Below are 22,237 nucleotides of genomic sequence, written 5' to 3' on the forward strand. Positions count from 1 at the left end.
GAGACGGGGAGCCAGAGAGAGAGAGAGAGACGGGAGAGAGAGAGAGAGACGGGGAGCCAGAGAGCGAGAGATGGGGAGCCAGAGAGAGAGAGACGGGAGAGCCAGAGAGAGAGAGACGGGAGAGCCAGAGAGAGAGAGACGGGAGAGCCAGAGAGAGAGAGACGGGAGAGCCGGAGAGAGAGAGACGGGAGAGCCGGAGAGAGAGAGACAGGAGAGCAGGAGAGAGAGAGACGGGAGAGCCAGAGAGAGAGAGAGACGGGAGAGCCAGAGAGAGAGAGACGGGAGAGCCAGAGAGAGAGAGAGACGGGAGAGCCAGAGGGAGAGAGACGGTTGAGTGACCGTTTAGAGGCAGCAGTTTCTAGCCCAGTCCCAGGGCTTAGGGGTCATGTTCTTGGTTGACACAATGACAGGAGTGCATGGTGGCAGGGAGGGAGGGAGCAATGGAAGGAGGGAGGTGAGGGAGGCTGGATAGATGAGTTTTTAAGACAACACTCATCTCTCTCTGATAAACATCTGGGAGATGTATCACCTTCTGTCATCAATGCTGCCTGGCTTTTACACAGATGGCGGACAGAGATCATAGTTCTCTCTCACATGAACAGTAACACATACACACACACAGACCCATGGAACACACCACAACACCTGTATACAACCTAATACCAATCCTGTCCTGCCCAGTGGAGGCTGCTGAGGGGAGAGCGACTCAAAATAATGTCTGGAACGGAGCGAATGGAATGGCATCAAATACCTGGAAACCATGTGTTTGATGTATTTGATACCATTCCACTGATTCCACTCAAGTCATTACTTCAGGCGCCGACAGAGATGGCCGCCTCGCTTCGCGTTCCTAGGAAACTATGCAGTTTTTTGTTTTTTTACGTGTTATTTCTTATACTAGTACCCCAGGTCATCTTAGGTTTCATTACATACAGCCGAGAAGAACTACTGAATATAAGATCAGCGTCAACTCACCATCAGTACGACCAAGAATATGTTTTTCGCGATGCGGATCCTGTGTTCTGCCTTACAACCAGTGTAACGGAGTGGATTACATGCAGCGACCCAAAAAAACGACTCAGAAAAAGAGGGAAACGAGGCGGTCTTCTGGTCAGACTCCGGAGACGGGCACACCGTGCACCACTCCCTAGCATTCTTCTTGCCAATGTCCAGTCTCTTGACAACAAGGTTGATGAAATCCGAGCAAGGGTAGCATTCCAGAGGGACATCAGAGACTGTAACGTTCTCTGCTTCACGGAAACATGGCTAACTGGAGAGACGCTATCCGAAGCGGTGCAGCCAGCGGGTTTCTCCACGCATCGCGCCGACAGAAACAAACATCTTTCTGGTAAGAAGAGGGGCGGGGGCGTATGCCTTATGACCAACGTGGCATGGTGTGATGAAAGAAACATACAGGAACTCAAATCCTTCTGTTCACCTGATTTAGAATTCCTCACAATCAAATGTAGACCACATTATCTACCAAGAGAATTCTCTTCGATTATAATCACAGCCGTATATATCCCCCCAAGCAGACACATCGATGGCTCTGAACAAACTTTATTTAACTCTCTGCAAACTGGAAACGATTTATCCGGAGGCTGCATTCATTGTAGCTGGGGATTTTAACAAGGCTTATCTGAAAACAAGACTCCCTAAATTTTATCAGCATATCGATTTCGCAACCAGGGGTGGAAAGACCCTGGATCATTGTTACTCTAACTTCCGCGACGCATATAAGGCCCTGCCCCGCCCCCCTTTCGGAAAAGCTGACCACGACTCCATTTTGTTGATCCCTGCCTACAGACAGAAACTAAAACAAGAAGCTCCCACGCTGAGGTCTGTCCAACGCTGGTCTGACCAAGCTGACAGTTTCGTATTGCGTCAGACAACAACATTGACGAATACGCTGATTCGGTGTGCGAGTTCATTAGAACGTGCGTTGAAGATGTCGTTCCCATAGCAACGATTAAAACATTCCCTAACCAGAAACCGTGGATTGATGGCAGCATTCGTGTGAAACTGAAGGCGCGAACCACTGCTTTTAATCAGGGCATGGTGTCTGGTAACATGACTGAATACAAACAGTGCAGCTATTCCCTCCGCAAGGCTATCAAACAAGCTAAGCGCCAGTACAGAGACAAAGTAGAATCTCAATTCAACGGCTCAGACACAAGAGGCATGTGGCAGGGTCTACAGTCAATCACGGACTACAGGAAGAAACCCAGCCCAGTCACGGACCAGGATGTCTTGCTCCCAGGCAGACTAAATAACTTTTTGCCCGCTTTGAGGACAATACAGTGCCACTGACACGGCCTGCAACGAAAACATGCGGTCTCTCCTTCACTGCAGCCGAAGTGAGTAAGACATTTAAACGTGTTAACCCTCGCAAGGCTGCAGGCCCAGACGGCATCCCCAGCCGCGCCCTCAGAGCATTCGCAGACCAGCTGGCCGGTGTGTTTACGGACATATTCAATCAATCCCTATACCAGTCTGCTGTTCCCACATGCTTCAAGAGGGCCACCATTGTTCCTGTTCCCAATAAAGCTAAGGTAACTGAGCTAAACGACAACCGCCCCGTAGCACTCACATCCGTCATCATGAAGTGCTTTGAGAGACTAGTCAAGGACCATATCACCTCCACCCTACCTGACACCCTAGACCCACTCCAATTTGCTTACCGCCCAAATAGGTCCACAGACGATGCAATCTCAACCACACTGCACACTGCCCTAACCCATCTGGACAAGAGGAATACCTATGTGAGAATGCTGTTCATCGACTACAGCTCGGCATTCAACACCATAGTACCCTCCAAGCTCGTCATCAAGCTCGAGACCCTGGGTCTCGACCCCGCCCTGTGCAACTGGGTACTGGACTTCCTGACGGGCCGCCCCCAGGTGGTGAGGGTAGGCAACAACATCTCCTCCCCGCTGATCCTCAACACTGGGGCCCCACAAGGGTGCGTTCTGAGCCCTCTCCTGTACTCCCTGTTCACCCACGACTGCGTGGCCACGCACGCCTCCAACTCAATCATCAAGTTTGCGGACGACACAACAGTGGTAGGCTTGATTACCAACAACGACGAGACGGCCTACAGGGAGGAGGTGAGGGCCCTCGGAGTGTGGTGTCAGGAAAATAACCTCACACTCAACGTCAACAAAACTAAGGAGATGATTGTGGACTTCAGGAAACAGCAGAGGGAACACCCCCATCCACATCGATGGAACAGTAGTGGAGAGGGTAGCAAGTTTTAAGTTCCTCGGCATACACATCACAGACAAACTGAATTGGTCCACTCACACAGACAGCATCGTGAGGAAGGCGCAGCAGCGCCTCTTCAACCTCAGGAGGCTGAAGAAATTCGGCTTGTCACCAAAAGCACTCACAAACTTCTACAGATGCACAATCGAGAGCATCCTGGCGGGCTGTATCACCGCCTGGTATGGCAACTGCACCGCCCTCAACCGTAAGGCTCTCCAGAGAGTAGTGAGGTCTGCACAACGCATCACCGGGGGCAAACTACCTGCCCTCCAGGACACCTACACCACCCGATGCTACAGGAAGGCCATAAAGATCATCAAGGACGTCAACCACCCGAGCCACTGCCTGTTCACCCCGCTGTCATCCAGAAGGCGAGGTCAGTACAGGTGCATCAAAGCTGGGACCGAGAGACTGAAAAACAGCTTCTATCTCAAGGCCATCAGACTGTTAAACAGCCACCACTAACATTGAGTGGCTACTGCCAACACACTGTCAATGACACTGACTCTACTCCAGCCACTTTAATAATGGGAATTGATGGGAAATGATGTAAATATATCACTAGCCACTTTAAACAATGCTACCTTATATAATGTTACTTACCCTACATTATTCATCTCATATGCATACGTAGATACTGTACTCTATATCATCGACTGCATCCTTATGTAATACATGTATCACTAGCCACTTTAACTATGCCACTTTGTTTACATACTCATCTCATATGTATATACTGTACTCGATATCATCTACTGTATCTTGCCTATGCTGCTCTGTACCATCACTCATTCATATATCCTTATGTACATATTCTTTATCCCCTTACACTGTGTATAAGACAGTAGTTTTTTGGAATTGTTAGTTAGATTACTTGTTCGTTATTACTGCATTGTCGGAACTAGAAGCACAAGCATTTCGCTACACTCGCATTAACATCTGCTAACCATGTGTATGTGACAAATAAAATTTGATTTTTGATTTGATTTGATTTAGAACGAGATGGTTCTTCCCAACTAAGGTGCCACCAACCTCCTGTGGTCCTGCCTGCTGCTATGAAAACTGCCATGAAAAACATGACATATTTAGCACTAGTAGGGGGAATGGTAGAATCACACAGAACATACCATGCATCTGGCCTGGTTCCACACAGTCAGTATGAGGTATGTGTTTGTGAACACAAGGTCAAGTAAGCGTAAAAGTGATACATACTCTATCTAACAGAGAGGTATCTGTGGTCTCTCATACACCCCCTTTCAACAGCTCTCACTTGAGGTCCCCAGGGAGGCAGTAGGTAAGCATGGGACCTCTCTCGCCTCACACAGCTCTGTAAAGGCCATATATTGTATATTCATATTATGTATGAGAACATACTGCAATAGTAATCTTAGTAATAATGACTCCTAATGACTTCTACAGAGAAAGCTGCAGTTCTCACAGACCCTGAATCGTCTTTGTTTATTAAAGAGCAGGACATCTTATATATAATTCTAAGTTTTCACTCAGGAATCGTGGAAAAGGAGCCTATAATTTGAGCTCATTAGCTGAATACAGCTTGTTTTATGCTGCTCTAATAAAAGCACTGATTCAATGGTGATGCAGTAACAGCACAGGTCTGCCCCCTGCAGGTCAAGAGAAGCTACTACATGAAGTCACAGTTAATGAGTACTGTTGCCTGTCTTACTTAGGGTGTCTTCAGGTGGAAATTGAGAACAAAGGGATGCAGCCATAAGAGGTTAAAGCCAGAGCCAAATGGTTCAGAAAGCTACCAGATGACCTCACATTTCAGTCATAAACATTCTTCTAAATAAATTTTTGAGTAAAGGGCAGAGCTATCAACTTAGAAAAATTAAAGATGTATATTAGCATTTCTGACTCATCCATGTTCAACAAAGGCTGTAATATAACTCAGCTTCAAGCAAATATGTTGTTTTATCATAGCAGCAGGACACACACAATAACAGAAACATCATCAGAATGTGCAAACACAGCCAGGTGAGTGAACCTAACCACAGAATCCTCTGGGCAGACAGTCAGAAGAATAGCATAGTGGTAGTGTCATGGTGTTACAGTACCTGCTGAACCTCCAGCTGGCCAGGAGGGTTTGACCTGGGCAGACGGGGTCTTGAAGGTGGGTGGCGGGACACTGCTGCCATTCCTGGGGGCTCCTGGGACTTTGGTCATGGTCTTCACTGATGTTGTGATGTGGCCACTGGGCGGGGCATTCTCAACAACTTTACTGGAGAACAGAAAAGGACTGCTTATAGGTCATTGTTCATGGACACACATGAACGCCTTTGAACGCACACACGTTTGTTTTACTATCCTTGTGGGGACCAAACAATTGATTTCCCGAACGTTAACCAGTGGAGGCTGCTGAGGGGAGGCTCATAATAATGGGTGGAACAGAGTAAATGGAATGGCACCAAACACCTGGAAACCTTGTGTTTGATACAATTCCACCTATTCCGCACCAGCCATTACCATGAGCCTGTCCTCCCCAATTAAGGTGCCACCAACCTCCTGTGCCATTAACCTAATCCTAACCTTAACCCTAACCTTAACTCAAAACCCTAACCCTAATTGTGACCCTAACCTAAACCTAACCCTAATTGTGACCCTAACCTAAACCTAACCCTAATTGTGACCCTAACTCTAAACCTAACCCTAACCTAACCCTAATTGTGACCCTAACCTAAACCTAACTCTAAATGTGACCCTAACCCTAACCTAACCCTAATTGTGACCCTAACCTAAACCTAACCCCTAAGCCTAAAATAGCCTTTTTCCTGTGAAATGACCTAACCTGTCCAAATGTTCCTTGTTTTAATATCCTCGTGAGGACTTCTGGTCCCCACAAGGATAGTAAAACCGAAAAACCTATACACATACACAAATATAAATACACACACACAGACACTCCATCATACTTCAGAAATGCTTTTCCTTTCTAGTATTCAAGGTTCCCAGGTTCTGGTAGGGTTGGTGTTGTTTATTCAGGACTATTCACATCACCAGGTTGTGCCAACTGAGGCCTGTCAGTCTCTCCCTCAGGCCCAGGCCATGTTTGTTATGGCAACCTCAGCCATGGTTACAGTACAGTATGAGTTTAATCCAGGACAGCTGTTAGAATGTCATTCCATTACAACACGCCTCCCCACTAAAAACTATGCAGACTTTATTTATTCATTATTTTCGGCGTTAGTAAAACTCCCACATTCTGCATCCTCTCCTGCCCCAATATAAAAGATGTGATTCTCTTCCTGTTCAAGTGCATGTTTATGTGAAACAATGTGCAGACCATGCCCAAAAATAACTAAATAGTTGTTGGAAATACAAGTGCATTGGAAGCGCTGTTTTGAAGACAAAAAAACCCCTGGGCTCATTATGTGACTGAGTCACATCCAGCCCAGGCACTAATCATTACAATGAATTAGCAGGAAGCTCAGAGACACACTCAAACATCAGGCCAATTAAGAGGAGAAACGATTGGATTAAAAGCTGTGTCTGATGAAAACCATGGTCAGTACATCCAATAAGGATACAGGATACTACCCAGCGTCCAGATGGCGCATCACTAAGGAACACAATTAGAGTTGGCATGGTCTCCATCTCTCTCTTTCTCTCCGTTCTTACTCTCTTTCAGTGAGATAATGTATGTAGTGGAGCTGCTCATAACAACACAACTGTGTTGTTCTTTCAGACTCTGCAACGTTTCCGTCCATGACATTGACGGTTCTATAAATAATGCTTGTCACTAGTGCCTGAACCCCTATGGTTAGGTCTGTACTACTCGTGGTGTTCAGACTATCAAGGATTGGAGCAAGCACGCTCAGTAGGGGCAGGCTGTATCCAGAAAGTAGCTGGTTCGAATCCCAGGTGAGAACGACTTGCCCTTAGGCAAATAACCTGACTTGAGTCTGACTTGATTTGCTCCGGGTCATATTGAGTTGTATGAATGTAAAATCGGTCAGCTACGCTGTCATTTAAATGTCTTGAGGATACTGCCCTCTACTGATGATAAGGATCCATTACTATAGACCAAGCATTTTGTAGCAAATGCTCTTATTCAGAGCTACTTACAGTAGTGAGTGCATTCATTTTCATACTTTTTCGTACTGGTCCAGTGTGGTAATCGAACCCACAACCCTGGCGTTGCATGCGCCATGCTCTACCAACTGAGCACCTACTGCACAGTCAAGTGTTTAGATACTGTACTTCATAGCAGAAGAAGAAACAGAGAAGGAAGCTCAAGGGAAACGGAAAAGGGGACAGGAAATGAAGAACAGCTGAGAAAAGGATACAACTTTATTGATATATAAGCAGTTACAATCCTCAAGTAAAATGAATATGGTTCGTGTATACAACGAAACAAAATGAAGATAAAATACAAAGATACACACAAAGTATCAGAATGAAGTTGGAACAGAAGTAGAAACAAACAGAATAAACACAAAAAGTAGTTTATAACAGATGATAATGTGCAGATTTAATCTCAATCTGCTTCTCATGCAGTATTCAAGATACACTCAGTGGCCCGTTTATTAGGTACACCCATGTAGCCAGGTCGCACCCCCCCTTTGACCCCAGAACGGCCTGTATTCTTCGGGGCATGAACACATTGCTCAATTTGTATTAAGGGCCTCAACATGTGCCAGGAAAATATTCCCCACACCATTACACCACTGCCACTAGCCTGTACCGTTGACACCAGGCAGGATGTGTCCATGGACTCATGCTGCTTACGTTGCCTCTGCCATCAGCATGACGCAACAGGAACCGGGATTTGTCAGACCAAGCAATGTTTTTCCACTCCTCAATTGTCCAGTGTTGGCCTACACGATTCTTGCCATTCTCCTTTGACCTCTCTCATCAACAAGCTTTTGCTTGTCGCACCATTCTCTGTAAACCCTAGACACTGTCGAGCGTGAAAAGCGCCCGGCACCAACGATCATACTACTCTCAAAGTCGCTTAGGTCACTTGTTTTGCCAAATCTAATGTTCAATCCAACAGTAATCAATTGCCTCAATGCTTGTCTGCCTGCAATATATAGCAAGTCATGGTCACGTGTGAACGGGGTGGTGCACCTAATAACCTGGACATTGTGTGTATGTACTAAGGCAAGGTAAACTAAGGGAGAGTATTTAACACACACTCACTCACACACTCACTCTCACACTCCCCTAACACATCAGCAGGCTCACTGTACACACACATACACAGCAACTTACTACCTAATTCCAGTAACTACTTAAAGGGATGTGGTATAGGACAAGGCACAGGTGGTGAGGTATAATGTGAAATCTCAGACTGCTATAATGTGAGATCTGAGTCTTTCTAGTTAACTACAGGCTGATTAAAATGAATAAAACACAGGCAGAGAGATGTTACTGGACACAGCAAACTACAGTCTACTGCACATTGAGTGTGTGTGCCGAAACACTGTGGTGCCTGTCTCTCAGCTTGTTGTACTGTTGTCCCACAACCTTTGGGTCCGGTTTGTTCACCCTAACACACCCAAAGACACAGGAAAGGAGGGGAGATGGAGAGAAGGAAGGAAGGAGGAAGAAAGGAGAGGACACAGGAGAGCAGACAGGAAGAAAGGAAAGAAAGACATTGTAAAGAAAAAGAAATAGACAAGAAATGTTGAGGGAAAAATAGGACAATGGAGGAAATAAAGGAAAAATACAGAAACAGTCAGGTTTGCCAGTGGTGGTACTTCCTGACAGGAGAGCTCTGTCTGAGGGATGCTGTCTGTAAACCACATCTCTCTAAGAAGGAGAGATTGGAAGTCTCCTCCTGGCAAGCCCTGATTACCCACAATCCCACTTAATTACCCACAATCCATCTTTGTGACATGCTGATTGGCCGGGGCTTTGGTTGGGAGAGCAGCAGGGTGCATTTACTGCAGATGAAGATGAATAGGGGCAGAAAACAGACCTGAGAACCCCCCAGAACCCCCAGCTCTAAAAGGCGATGAGGGTTGGCCAACCCAGCTAACCCTGCTTGAGCAGTTTCCACTAGGGTTTCCTCTGATGTGGCTTCCTGTAATGAGGTCTTAAACTAAGCGTGATACTGAGCGTCTCATGGATAAGGAAGTATGGGCGAAACTCAGAATCCCAATAATGACAAGCTCCTGTGGCATGCAGGATGAGACATGGAGTGCCAGAAAGCTCTGATCAACCCAACATAGTAACAGTAACAACAACAGCATCAGCCTCACACACCAGGAAACTACCCTCAGATCACATGGGATCAGACTGACATACCACCAACTACTCACTTTTTTCCAGCGCTGTTCTCCTGGGCTTGGTCTGTGAACAGAGGAGGAAAGAAACTCATCAACATAAAAACAGAGATTGTCAAATGTGTGTGTAGACTTGTGTGTCTTATAATAGAAAATAACTGATTTTTATTTATTTAATTTAACTAGACAAGTCAGTTAAGAACAAATTCTTATTTAAAATGACGGCCTACCTCGGGCCAAAACCGGACGCCACTGAGCCAATTGTGCGCCGCCCTATGGGACTCCCAATCACGGCCGGTTGTGAAACATGCCTGGAATCGAACCAGGCTCTGTAGTGACTGCACTGAGATGCAGTGTCTTAGACCACTGGCCACTCGGGAGGCCATGGGGTGACCAGACAAAAACAGAGTGGTGCTACTGCTTTTTAAATGCTCATTTTAACAAAGTAGATATTGATAAAAAAATATACCTATTTAAAAAAAATCTGTGACTCATGATTCGTGTAAGCTAGCTCTGGCCCAACCCATCAGTATTCTCAAATCCAAACTTATCGTGGAGAAGAAATGTTAGTGGGTGTGGCATTTGGCCGGACTGATGTGGATGGCTAGCCAGGCAAGTACAAACCACTCTCCAGCACTCATTCGCATCAACAGCCCTGCACATATTAAACATTCTATAAATAACCTCAGCCTATGTGTGGAACAGAGAATGACTTCTAATGCACTGCTCCTTGTCAGCTCCCTGTCAGTTTGTATCAGCAGAGCAGGTCTAACACACACAGGGCTGGGGTGATGACAAAGAGATGGATGCTGAGGCCCAGAGACAGAGCTGCGCCAGGGGGACCAGAACACAGAGACAGAGCTGTGCCAGGGGGAACAGAACACAGAGACAGAGCTGTGCCAGGGGGAACAGAACACAGAGACAGAGCTGTGCCAGGGGGACCAGAACACAGTGACAGATATGTGCCAGGGGGACCAGAACACAGAGACAGAGCTGTGCCAGGGGACCAGAACACAGAGACAGAGCTGTGCCAGGGGGAACAGAACACAGAGACAGAGCTGTGCCAGGGGAACAGAACACAGAGACAGAGCTGTGCCAGGGGGAACAGAACACAGAGACAGAGCTGTGCCAGGGGGAACAGAACACAGAGACAGAGCTGTGCCAGGGGGAACAGAACACAGAGACAGAGCTGTGCCAGGGGAACAGAACACAGAGACAGAGCTGTGCCAGGGGAACAGAACACAGAGACAGAGCTGTGCCAGGGGAACAGAACACAGAGACAGAGCTGTGCCAGGGGGAACAGAACACAGAGACAGAGCTGTGCCAGGGGAACAGAACACAGAGACAGAGCTGTGCCAGGGGACCAGAACACAGTGACAGAGCTGTGCCAGGGGGACCAGGTGACAGAGCTGTGCCAGGGGACCAGAACACAGTGACAGAGCTGTGCCAGGGGACCAGAACACAGTGACAGAGCTGTGCCAGGGGGACCAGAACACAGTGACAGAGCTGTGCCAGGGGACCAGAACACAGTGACAGAGCTGTGCCAGGGGACCAGAACACAGTGACAGAGCTGTGCCAGGGGGACCAGAACACAGTGACAGAGCTGTGCCAGGGGGACCAGAACACAGTGACAGAGCTGTGCCAGGGGACCAGAACACAGTGACAGAGCTGTGCCAGGGGGACCAGAACACAGTGACAGAGCTGTGCCAGGGGACCAGAACACAGTGACAGAGCTGTGCCAGGGGACCAGAACACAGTGACAGAGCTGTGCCAGGGGACCAGAACACAGTGACAGAGCTGTGCCAGGGGACCAGAACACAGTGACAGAGCTGTGCCAGGGGACCAGAACACAGTGACAGAGCTGTGCCAGGGGGACCAGAACACAGTGACAGAGCTGTGCCAGGGGACCAGAACACAGTGACAGAGCTGTGCCAGGGGACCAGAACACAGAGCTGTGAGGGGACCAGAAGCTGTGCCAGAGGGGACCAGAACACAGTGACAGAGCTGTGCCAGGGGACCAGAACACAGTGACAGAGCTGTGCCAGGGGTACCAGAACACAGTGACAGAGCTGTGCCAGGGGACCAGAACACAGTGACAGAGCTGTGCCAGGGGACCAGAACACAGTGACAGAGCTGTGCCAGGGGAACAGAACACAGGGACAGAGCTGTGCCAGGGGAACAGAACACAGAGACAGAGCTGTGCCAGGGGAACAGAACACAGTGACAGAGCCACACAGAGACAGAGCTGTGCCAGGGGACAGAACACAGAGACAGAGCTGTGCCAGGGGAACAGAACACAGTGACAGAGCTGTGCCAGGGGAACAGAACACAGAGACAGAGCTGTGCCAGGGGAACAGAACACAGTGACAGAGCTGTGCCAGGGGACCAGAACACAGTGACAGAGCTGTGCCAGGGGTACCAGAACACAGTGAAAGAGCTGTGCCAGGGGGACCAGAACACAGTGACAGAGCTGTGCCAGGGGGACCAGAACACAGTAACAGAGCTGTGCCAGGGGGAACAGAACACAGACAGAGCTGTGCCAGGGGGAACAGAACACAGACAGAGCTACACTACCAGGATGGGAAATGGCTGGTGGATGCCCTAAGTTCAGATAATTAAGCTAAATGACAGAAAACACTGTACCGAACCCACTTTCACCACTGTAGCATTGAGATTCCCTTTTCCAGAGCTGACAAACACACACATTTTGTATTTTTTCTACATGTGGGCTTTGGATTATTTTTGTTATGCTCCCAAATGGTGTGTGTGACTGGTAAGAATAGATATTCTACCTGTCACTGTGTAAGAATAGATATTCTACCTGTCACTGTGTAAGAATAGATATTCTACCTGTCACTGTGTAAGAATAGATATTCTACCTGTCACTGTGTAAGAATAGATATTCTACCTGTCACTGTGTAAGAATAGATATTCTACCTGTCACTGTGTAAGAATAGATATTCCACCTGTCACTGTGTAAGAATAGATATTCTACCTGTCACTGTGTAAGAATAGATATTCTACCTGTCACTGTGTAAGAATAGATATTCTACCTGTCACTGTGTAAGAATAGATATTCTACCTGTCACTGTGTAAGAATAGATATTCTACCTGTCACTGTGTAAGAATAGATATTCTACCTGTCACTGTGTAAGAATAGATATTCTACCTGTCACTGTGTAAGAATAGATATTCTACCTGTCACTGTGTAAGAATAGATATTCTACCTGTCACTGTGTAAGAATAGATATTCTACCTGTCACTGTGTAAGAATAGATATTCTACCTGTCACTGTGTAAGAATAGATATTCTACCTGTCACTAAGAATAGTAAGAATAGATATTCTACCTGTCACTGTGTAAGAATAGATATTCTACCTGTCACTGTGTAAGAATAGATATTCTACCTGTCACTGTGTAAGAATAGATATTCTACCTGTCACTGTGTAAGAATAGATATTCTACCTGTCACTGTGTAAGAATAGATATTCTACCTGTCACTGTGTAAGAATAGATATTCTACCTGTCACTGTGTAAGAATAGATATTCTCACCTGAATCACTGTGTAAGAATAGATATTCTACCTGTCACTGTGTAAGAATAGATATTCTACCTGTCACTGTGTAAGAATAGATATTCTACCTGTCACTGTGTAAGAATAGATATTCTACCTGTCACTGTGTAAGAATAGATATTCCACCTGTCACTGTGTAAGAATAGATATTCTACCTGTCACTGTGTAAGAATAGATATTCTACCTGTCACTGTGTAAGAATAGATATTCTACCTGTCACTGTGTAAGAATAGATATTCTACCTGTCACTGTGTAAGAATAGATATTCTACCTGTCACTGTGTAAGAATAGATATTCTACCTGTCACTGTGTAAGAATAGATATTCTACCTGTCACTGTGTAAGAATAGATATTCTACCTGTCACTGTGTAAGAATAGATATTCTACCTGTCACTGTGTAAGAATAGATATTCTACCTGTCACTGTGTAAGAATAGATATTCTACCTGTCACTGTGTAAGAATAGATATTCTACCTGTCACTGTGTAAGAATAGATATTCTACCTGTCACTGTGTAAGAATAGATATTCTACCTGTCACTGTGTAAGAATAGATATTCTACCTGTCACTGTGTAAGAATAGATATTCTACCTGTCACTGTGTAAGAATAGATATTCTACCTGTCACTGTGTAAGAATAGATATTCTACCTGTCACTGTGTAAGAATAGATATTCTACCTGTCACTGTGTAAGAATAGATATTCTACCTGTCACTGTGTAAGAATAGATATTCTACCTGTCACTGTGTAAGAATAGATATTCTACCTGTCACTGTGTAAGAATAGATATTCTACCTGTCACTGTGTAAGAATAGATATTCTACCTGTCACTGTGTAAGAATAGATATTCTACCTGTCACTGTGTAAGAATAGATATTCTACCTGTCACTGTGTAAGAATAGATATTCTACCTGTCACTGTGTAAGAATAGATATTCTACCTGTCACTGTGTAAGAATAGTACCTGTCACTGTGTAAGAATAGATATTCTACCTGTCACTGTGTAAGAATAGATATTCTACCTGTCACTGTGTAAGAATAGATATTCTACCTGTCACTGTGTAAGAATAGATATTCTACCTGTCACTGTGTAAGAATAGATATTCTACCTGTCACTGTGTAAGAATAGATATTCTACCTGTCACTGTGTAAGAATAGATATTCTACCTGTCACTGTGTAAGAATAGATATTCTACCTGTCACTGTGTAAGAATAGATATTCTACCTGTCACTGTGTAAGAATAGATATTCTACCTGTCACTGTGTAAGAATAGATATTCTACCTGTCACTGTGTAAGAATAGATATTCTACCTGTCACTGTGTAAGAATAGATATTCTACCTGTCACTGTGTAAGAATAGATATTCTACCTGTCACTGTGTAAGAATGTGTAAGAATAGATATTCTACCTGTCACTGTGTAAGAATAGATATTCTACCTGTCACTGTGTAAGAATAGATATTCTACCTGTCACTGTGTAAGAATAGATATTCTACCTGTCACTGTGTAAGAATAGATATTCTACCTGTCACTGTGTAAGAATAGATATTCTACCTGTCACTGTGTAAGAATAGATATTCTACCTGTCACTGTGTAAGAATAGATATTCTACCTGTCACTGTCACTGTGTAAGAATAGAACATGCAGTCACTGTGTTAGATAACCTGTCACTGTGTAAGAATAGATATTCTACCTGTCATCTACCAGCATTTTGCAAAGAATAGAAATACAGGGGTCACTGTGTAAGAATAGGTCACTAAGAATAGATATTCCACCTGTCACTGTGTAAGAATAGATATTCTACCAGCCAATGCTCAAATCTACCAGCATTTTGCTGATGGCTGGTGTTCATTTCCCACCCTGTGCACTACAGGGACGAACATGCAGCACTGTTGTAACCTGTACTACAGTCTACTTATGTAACCTTTCCCTTAGGGGGAAAGGCAAAGCCGAAATGGTCACTTCAGAGGGATACTACTGTAAGATCACAATGGTCTAGTTAGGATAGATTTATATTTCCTCTTCCCATTGTGCCAGGTTATCCAGTAACTAGGGTGTTATTATGCCTCAGGGTTTTGGGGTAAGGGGGAGGGTGCAAAGGGGGTACCCACCTTTCTCTGTGCCGGTGATCTGAGCCAGGATTCTGAAGGACCTGGATTGGGAGGTTCCGGTGCGAGGATGCCAGTCCTCTGTGTCCTCGATCAGACGCTTCTTACTGGCCTCACTGAGGGGCGAGGCGTGGGTCAACTCTGGTTCAACTCTGTTCCTGAGACCACACACAGAATAAAGTCATCATCAGCATTAACATTCTTTTACAATTATCATTACCACTCAGCACTCATAACAATCACTCTTAATAATTACTTAATTATTCAGATTCATTCATTACCTTCATTAATGTTTTTATATAGAGGCATAACACAAGTACAACATTTGTTCTCATTCACACACTGGTACAGACAAATACACTCGTACTCCCAATGCTACAGGTATACTTAGACAAGACAAACATACACACATTCACTAAGTGTCCACAGCTAGATGTTCCATTACAGTACCTCCTAGGGCCAGTCTTTAGGGGGACTCTGCACACGGACATTGAGAAGGTGGTAAGAAAGGAAAATAGAAGGAGGAGAAAACTTGAAAGATAGAATATTGTTTGATAGAATAAACCATATGTAAAACTGTTTGGCTCTAAAGTATCAGTTTTTCTTTCTTGTTTATTTAACTAGGCCATACTTATTTACAATGGGGGCCTCCCGGAGAATAGTGGGTTAACTGCCTTGTTCAGGGGCAGAACGACAGATTTTTTTTCCTTGTCAGCTCGGGGATTCGATTCAGCTACATTTCAGTTACTGCTGTTCCAGGCTATTCTTACTTAAGAATTCCCGGAGGCCCACTATCAGAACCAGCAGTTACACTAGAAATAGCAGAGCAGTAGTCAGCTGACTATCGATTCAAACTAACTGCAATGACCAGGTCTAAAACCCTTATGACATGACACACATGACCTGATTCAGCCCACATACAGTACAGGCGTTAACTCAGTGGCAAACAAACCATAGCATGACAATGGTTTTAGTAGTAGGGGGAAATATGCTTTATGGATTATTGATCAGCTGAATAAACTGGTGATGTAGTTTGTATTTTGGGGAATTGATTTAAAACTATTAAATAGTGACATTGTATGTATAAAACAGTTAGAAACGCAGGTAAAAGTTACCATCTCTCGCCACAAGGGGGAACCACTGAGCCTCACATTACATTGAGCTCAGGACCAGAACGGACACATTGTTTGTATTCCTGTCCTGAATTATCATGTTTAGACACACATCTCAAGATGTCTGTTTATTACATTACAAGTGGATTTCTGCACTGGGGGCAAGTCAAGTGTGTCTGAGTGTTCTGGGTGTGAGCTGTGTGCTGTGTGCTGTGTGCTATTTGACTGTGTGCCTCTGAGTGTATTCTAAGTGAATGGGGCGAGAGGGGTCAGATTGTGACGGTCCTGGCTGGTAATTAATGAATGGCCTTGGGTAAACAGAGTGGCACGGTGGCAGATGGAGAGGGACAGATGCAGGGACAGGGTTCAGTAGCCCTGCTGAGTGGTGACAGGTCAACCTACAGGGCTCTGGGTTGCAGTCTGGAGCCTGGTGGTGGGTCTGGTGGGGATGCATCACCTTTATAGAGCCTATGGGCTCCGGTTCGAAGGAAGTGCACTATAAAGAGAATGGGGTGGCATTTGAAACGCAGTCTGGGTATAAATACACTTGTTCTCCCACACGGACCGGGCCGGGATGCCATTAACCACACAGAGCATGAATGAACAGAATGAACTGGCCTCAGTGGACAACAAGGCTTATTATGGCCTATGGCTGTCTGTTATTTACACGGTGGCTTTGCAGGTTGTTTTGTGTTGTGAAATGAGTGTGTAAAGCACCCGTCATAGTCCAAAACGTGTACACGTACACACAGCAGTGTTCTGGAATATTAGACCGATGGTTTTCAAAGTTTGTCAGCGCAGGTCAAGCAATTTCTCCAACTGTCAACACATTGAAATGAATAGAGGACGCGTACCGGAGTCACGCTGCTGTGCTTCCCTGTGGATGGTGGTCTCAGAGCCGTGTAGCTACGTCACAACAGGACGCTGGACTATCACGTCTCAGCGGCTGTGGACTGTGGGTTAGGCTTTAGTAAGTAAGTATATGAGGGAGGTTTATGAGGGTTATGCTACGGTACTAATCTAACTGTATCACAGTCATCATCTGCAGCAGGATAGCACTGATAATCACATCCCACAGTCAAAGAGCTAGCAGACAGGGTCACCGTTACAACACTAACTTGGTCTCTTCCTCCTCCCCCTCCTGCGGAAAGAGAAGAGAGAGGAGAAGAGGATGAAACCAAGTGAAGGAGAAGGAAAAGACAAGAGCAGTGATTCAACTGGGTCCTAAAACCACATGGACCATTCTGAGACTATGTGCGAGCAGACACCCAGAGAGAAACACACAGGATGTGGCTGAACACACATGCTTCTACTATACCTGTAACCTGTACAAGCAGACGGGGAAGTCTACAGGGTTTAGGTGGTCATGGCTAGATGGGATACAGTTTATGTCAAATTGTCGTTCCTCAAAGTTTTTGTGCATTTGACCTAAACCTTTTCCTAACCTTACACTAATTATCATAACCTGCTACGTTCATTTTACTAACCTGCTGCATAAGGTCTAACTTGCTACAAAAAGTCCATTCTGACATAAGCTGTCACCCTTCTAGCCAAAACCGTTTTTGAAGGGAGGAAGTTCAAAGATCATGTAATAACTCAGAGAAGGTATTACAGTAAGCAGTACAGACTGAGATGACAACCAAAGTGCCTCGAGGTAAGTGGCATAAAGTCTCTATGATACTCTATTATAACCCCTCCTGCCTCAGCCTCCAGTATTTATGCTGCGGTGTTTATGTGTCGGGGGGCTAGGTTCAGTCTGTTATATCTGGAGTACTTCTCCTGTCTTATCTGGTGTCCTGTGTGAATTTAAGTATGCTCTCTCTAATCCTCTCTCCCTCTCTTTATGTTTCTCTTTCTCTCTTTCTTTCTCTCTCTCGGAGGACCTGAGCCCTAGGACCACGCCTCAGGACTACCTGGCATGATAACTCCTTGCTGTCCCCTGTCCACCTGGCTGTGCTGCTGCTCCAGTTTCAACTGTTCTGCCTGCGGCTATGGAACCCCAACCTGTTCACCGGACGTGCTACCTGTCCCAGACCTGCTGTTTTCAACTCTCTAGAGACAGCAGGAGCGGTAGAGATACTCCGAATGACTATGAAAAGCCAACTGACATTTACTCCTGAGGTGCTGACCTGTTGCAGGCCTGTGATTATTATTAGTTGACCATGCTGGTCATCTATGAACATTTGAACATCTTGGCCATGAATCTCCACCCGGCACAGCCAGTAGAGGACTGGCCACCCCTCACAGCCTGGTTCCTCTCTCGGTTTCTTCCTAGGTTTTGGCCTTTCTAGGGAGTTTTTCCTAGCCACCGTGCTTCTACACCTGCATTGCTTGCTGTTTGGGGTTTTAGGCTGGGTTTCTGTACAGCACTTTTTTATTTTATTTTTTATTTGACCTTTATTTAACTAGGCAAGTCAGTTAAGAACAAATTCTTATTTTCAATGACGGCCTAGGAACAGTGAGTTAACTGCCTGTTCAGGGGCAGAACGACAGATTTGTACCTTGTCAGCTCGGGGGTTTGAACTTGCAACCTTTCGGTTACTACTTTGAGACAGCTGATGTAAGAAGGGCTATATAAATACATTTAATTTGATTATTCAGCTGCGAAACATCACTAATACCATTTGCATCAGTGGACTACATTGGTAGACTAGTCTAAAACACATGTTACTAGCGCATAGTGTACTTCCTATCCTCTGGCCTGAGAACCACCCTAATAAAGAGCTGCTCCAGCCCAGAGCTGCCAGTACGCTGGGATAATTAGAAAACAAGCGTCTAAGTCGACACAACAACAGGACGTCAGACAGGATCAGAGCCAGACTACTGGATGTTTGGCAAAGCTATAAACCCTATTATCAATTAAAGGCAGGCAGGGTGGGCTAGGCTGGGTTGGGCTGGGCTGGGTTGGGCTGGGTTAGGCTGGGTTAGGCTGGGTTGAGCTAGGCTGGTTTGGGCTGGGTTGGGCTGGGTTGGGCTGGGTTAAGCTGGGTTAGGCTGGGTTGAGCTAGGCTGGTTTGGGCTAGGCTGGGTTGGACTAAGCTGGGTTGGCCTAGGCTGGGTTGGGCTAGGCTGGTTTGGACTAAGCTGGGTTGGCCTAGGCTGGGTTGGGCTAGGCTGGTTTGAACTAGGCTGGGTTGGACTACGCTGGGCTTGGTTGGTCTATGCTGGGCTGGGTTGGGTTAGGCTGGGCTGGGTTGGGTTAGGATGGGCTGGGTTGGGATATGCTGGGTTGGGCTAAGCTGGGCTGGGTTGGGTTAGGCTGGGTTAGGATGCGCTGGGTTGGGTTAGGCTGGGCTGGGTTGGGTTAGGATGGTTTGGGCTGGGTTAGGATGGGCTGGGCTGGGTTGGGTTAGGCTGGGTTGGGTTAGGCTGGGCTGGGTTAAGCGGGGCTGGGTTGGGTTAGGATGGGCTGGGCTGGGCTGGGTTGGGTTAGGATGGGCTGGGTTAGGCTGGGCTGGGTTAGACTGGGCTGGGTTAGGCTGGGTTGGGTTGGGCTGGGCTGGGATAGGCTGGGTTGGGTTAGGATGGGCTGGGTTAGGCTGGGCTGGGTTGGGTTAGGCTGGGCTGGGTTAGGCTGGGTTGGGTTAGGCTGGGCTGGGCTGAGTTGGGTTATGATGGTCTGGGTTAGGCTGGGCTGGGATAGGCTGGGTTAGGATGGGCTGGGTTGGGTTAGGCTGGGTTGGGCTGGGCTGGGTTAGGCTGGGCTGGGTTGGGTTAGGCTGGGCTGGGATAGGCTGGGTTGGGTTAGGATGGGCTGGGTTAGGCTGGGCTGGGATAGGCTGGGCTGGGTTAGGCTGGGCTGGGATAGGCTGGGTTGGGTTAGGATGGGCTGGGTTAGGCTGGCCTGGGTTAGGCTGGGCTGGATTAGGCTGGGTTGGGTTGGGTTAGGCTGGGCTGGGTTGGGTTAGGATGGTCTGGGTTAGGCTGGGCTGGGATAGGCTGGGCTGGGATAGGCTGGGTTGGGTTAGGATGGTCTGGGTTAGGCTGGGCTGGGATAGGCTGGGCTAGGCTGGGTTGGGTTAGGCTGGGTTGGGCTGGGTTAGGCTGGGCTGGGTTGGGTTAGGCTGGGTTGGGTTAGGATGGGCTGGGTTAGGCTGGGCTGGGCTGGGTTGGGTTAGGCTGGGTTGGGTTAGGATGGGCTGGGTTAGGATGGGCTGGGCTGGGCTGGGCTGGGTTGGGTTGGGTTGGGTTAGGCTGGGCTGGGCTGGGTTGGGTTAGGTTGGGCTGGGTTGGGTTGGGTTAGGCTGGGCTGGGCTGGGTTGGGTTAGGTTGGGCTGGGTTAGGCTGGGCTGGGCTGGGTTGGGTTAGGTTGGGCTGGGTTGGGTTGGGTTAGGATGGGCTGGGCTGGGCTGGGTTAGGCTGGGTTGGGTTAGGATGGGCTGGGTTGGGTTAGGCTGGGTTGGGTTAGGCTGGGTTGAGTTAGGCTGGGTTGGGTTGGGTTGGGTTGCGTTAGGATGGGCTGGGTTGGGTTGGGTTGAGTTAGGCTGGGTTGGGTTAGGCTGGGTTGAGTTAGGCTGGGTTGGGTTGGGTTGGGTTGAGTTAGGATGGGCTGGGTTGGGTTGGGTTAGGATGGGCTGGGCTGGGCTGGGTTAGGCTGGGTTGGGTTAGGATGGGCTGGGTTGAGTTAGGCTGGGTTGGGTTAGGCTGGGTTGAGTTAGGCTGGGTTGGGTTGGGTTGGGTTGAGTTAGGATGGGCTGGGTTGGGTTGAGTTAGGCTGGGTTGGGTTAGGCTGGGTTGAGTTAGGCTGGGTTGGGTTGGGTTGGGTTGAGTTAGGATGGGCTGGGTTGGGTTGGGTTGAGTTAGGCTGGGTTGGGTTAGGTTGGGTTGGGTTAGGCTGGGTTGGGTTGGGTTGGGTTAGGCTGGGTTGGGTTGGGTTGGGTTAGGCTGGGTTGGGTTGGGTTAGGCTGGGCTGGGTTGAGTTAGGCTGGGTTAGGATGGGTTGGGTTAGGATGGGCTGGGTTGAGTTAGGTTGGGTTGGGTTAGGATGGGTTGGGTTAGGATGGGTTGGGTTAGGATGGGCTGGGTTAGGCTGGGCTGGGTTGGGTTAGGCTGGGTTGGGTTAGGCTGGGTTGGGTTAGGATGGGTTGGGTTAGGATGGGCTGGGTTAGGCTGGGTTAGGCTGGGCTGGGTTGGGTTGAGTTAGGCTGGGATGGGCTGGGTTGGGTTGGGTTGGGTTGAGTTAGGCTGGGCTGGGATGGGCTGGGTTGAGTTAGGCTGGGTTGGGTTGGGTTGGGTTGAGTTAGGCTGGGCTGGGATGGGCTGGGTTGAGTTAGGCTGGGTTGGGTTGGGTTGAGTTAGGCTGGGCTGGGATGGGCTGGGTTGGGTTGGGTTGGGTTGAGTTAGGCTGGGCTGGGATGGGCTGGGTTGAGTTAGGCTGGGTTGGGTTGGGTTGGGTTGAGTTAGGCTGGGTTGAGTTAGGCTGGGTTGAGTTAGGCTGGGTTGGGTTGGGTTGGGTTGAGTTAGGCTGGGCTGGGATGGGCTGGGTTGAGTTAGGCTGGGTTGGGTTGGGTTGGGTTGAGTTAGGCTGGGCTGGGATGGGCTGGGTTGGGTTGGGTTGGGTTGAGTTAGGCTGGGCTGGGATGGGCTGGGTTGAGTTAGGCTGGGTTGGGTTGGGTTGGGTTGGGTTGGGTTGAGTTAGGCTGGGTTGGGATGGGTTGGGTTGAGTTAGGCTGGGCTGGGATGGGTTGGGTTGAGTTAGGCTGGGCTGGGATGGGCTGGGTTGGGTTGGGTTGGGTTGAGTTAGGCTGGGCTGGGATGGGCTGGGTTGAGTTAGGCTGGGTTGGGTTGGGTTGGGTTGAGTTGAGTTAGGCTGGGTTGAGTTAGGCTGGGTTGAGTTAGGCTGGGTTGGGTTGGGTTGAGTTAGGCTGGGTTGAGTTAGGCTGGGTTGAGTTAGGCTGGGTTGGGTTGGGTTGAGTTAGGCTGGGTTGAGTTAGGC

The 22,237-nt window shown here is 47.5% G+C and overlaps 1 protein-coding gene and 1 long non-coding RNA gene across 3 annotated transcripts in view; both read right to left on the bottom strand.

Annotated features, from left to right (window-relative positions):
- LOC112257540 (PDZ and LIM domain protein 5) overlaps positions 1–22,237 on the bottom strand; it is a 131,781-nt gene that overhangs the window by 24,368 nt on the left and 85,176 nt on the right. Inside the window, 3 exon segments of the mRNA XM_042326672.1 lie at positions 5,340–5,503; positions 9,549–9,579; positions 15,194–15,348. Of these exon segments, the coding sequence (XP_042182606.1) occupies positions 5,340–5,503; positions 9,549–9,579; positions 15,194–15,348 (350 nt within the window).
- Positions 13,065–15,181, bottom strand: LOC121847149. Of its 2 annotated transcripts, none has more exons than XR_006084049.1 (5): positions 14,858–15,181; positions 14,747–14,775; positions 14,492–14,694; positions 14,076–14,452; positions 13,065–14,023 (listed from the first exon to the last, which is right to left on the bottom strand). It is a non-coding gene; the product is annotated as an uncharacterized LOC121847149 (long non-coding RNA). The 2 variants fall into 2 exon arrangements; XR_006084048.1 differs by having other exon boundaries at positions 13,065–13,994; positions 14,047–14,452.

This window comes from Oncorhynchus tshawytscha, linkage group LG09 (assembly GCF_018296145.1).
Source record: "Oncorhynchus tshawytscha isolate Ot180627B linkage group LG09, Otsh_v2.0, whole genome shotgun sequence".
NCBI lineage: Eukaryota > Metazoa > Chordata > Actinopteri > Salmoniformes > Salmonidae > Oncorhynchus > Oncorhynchus tshawytscha.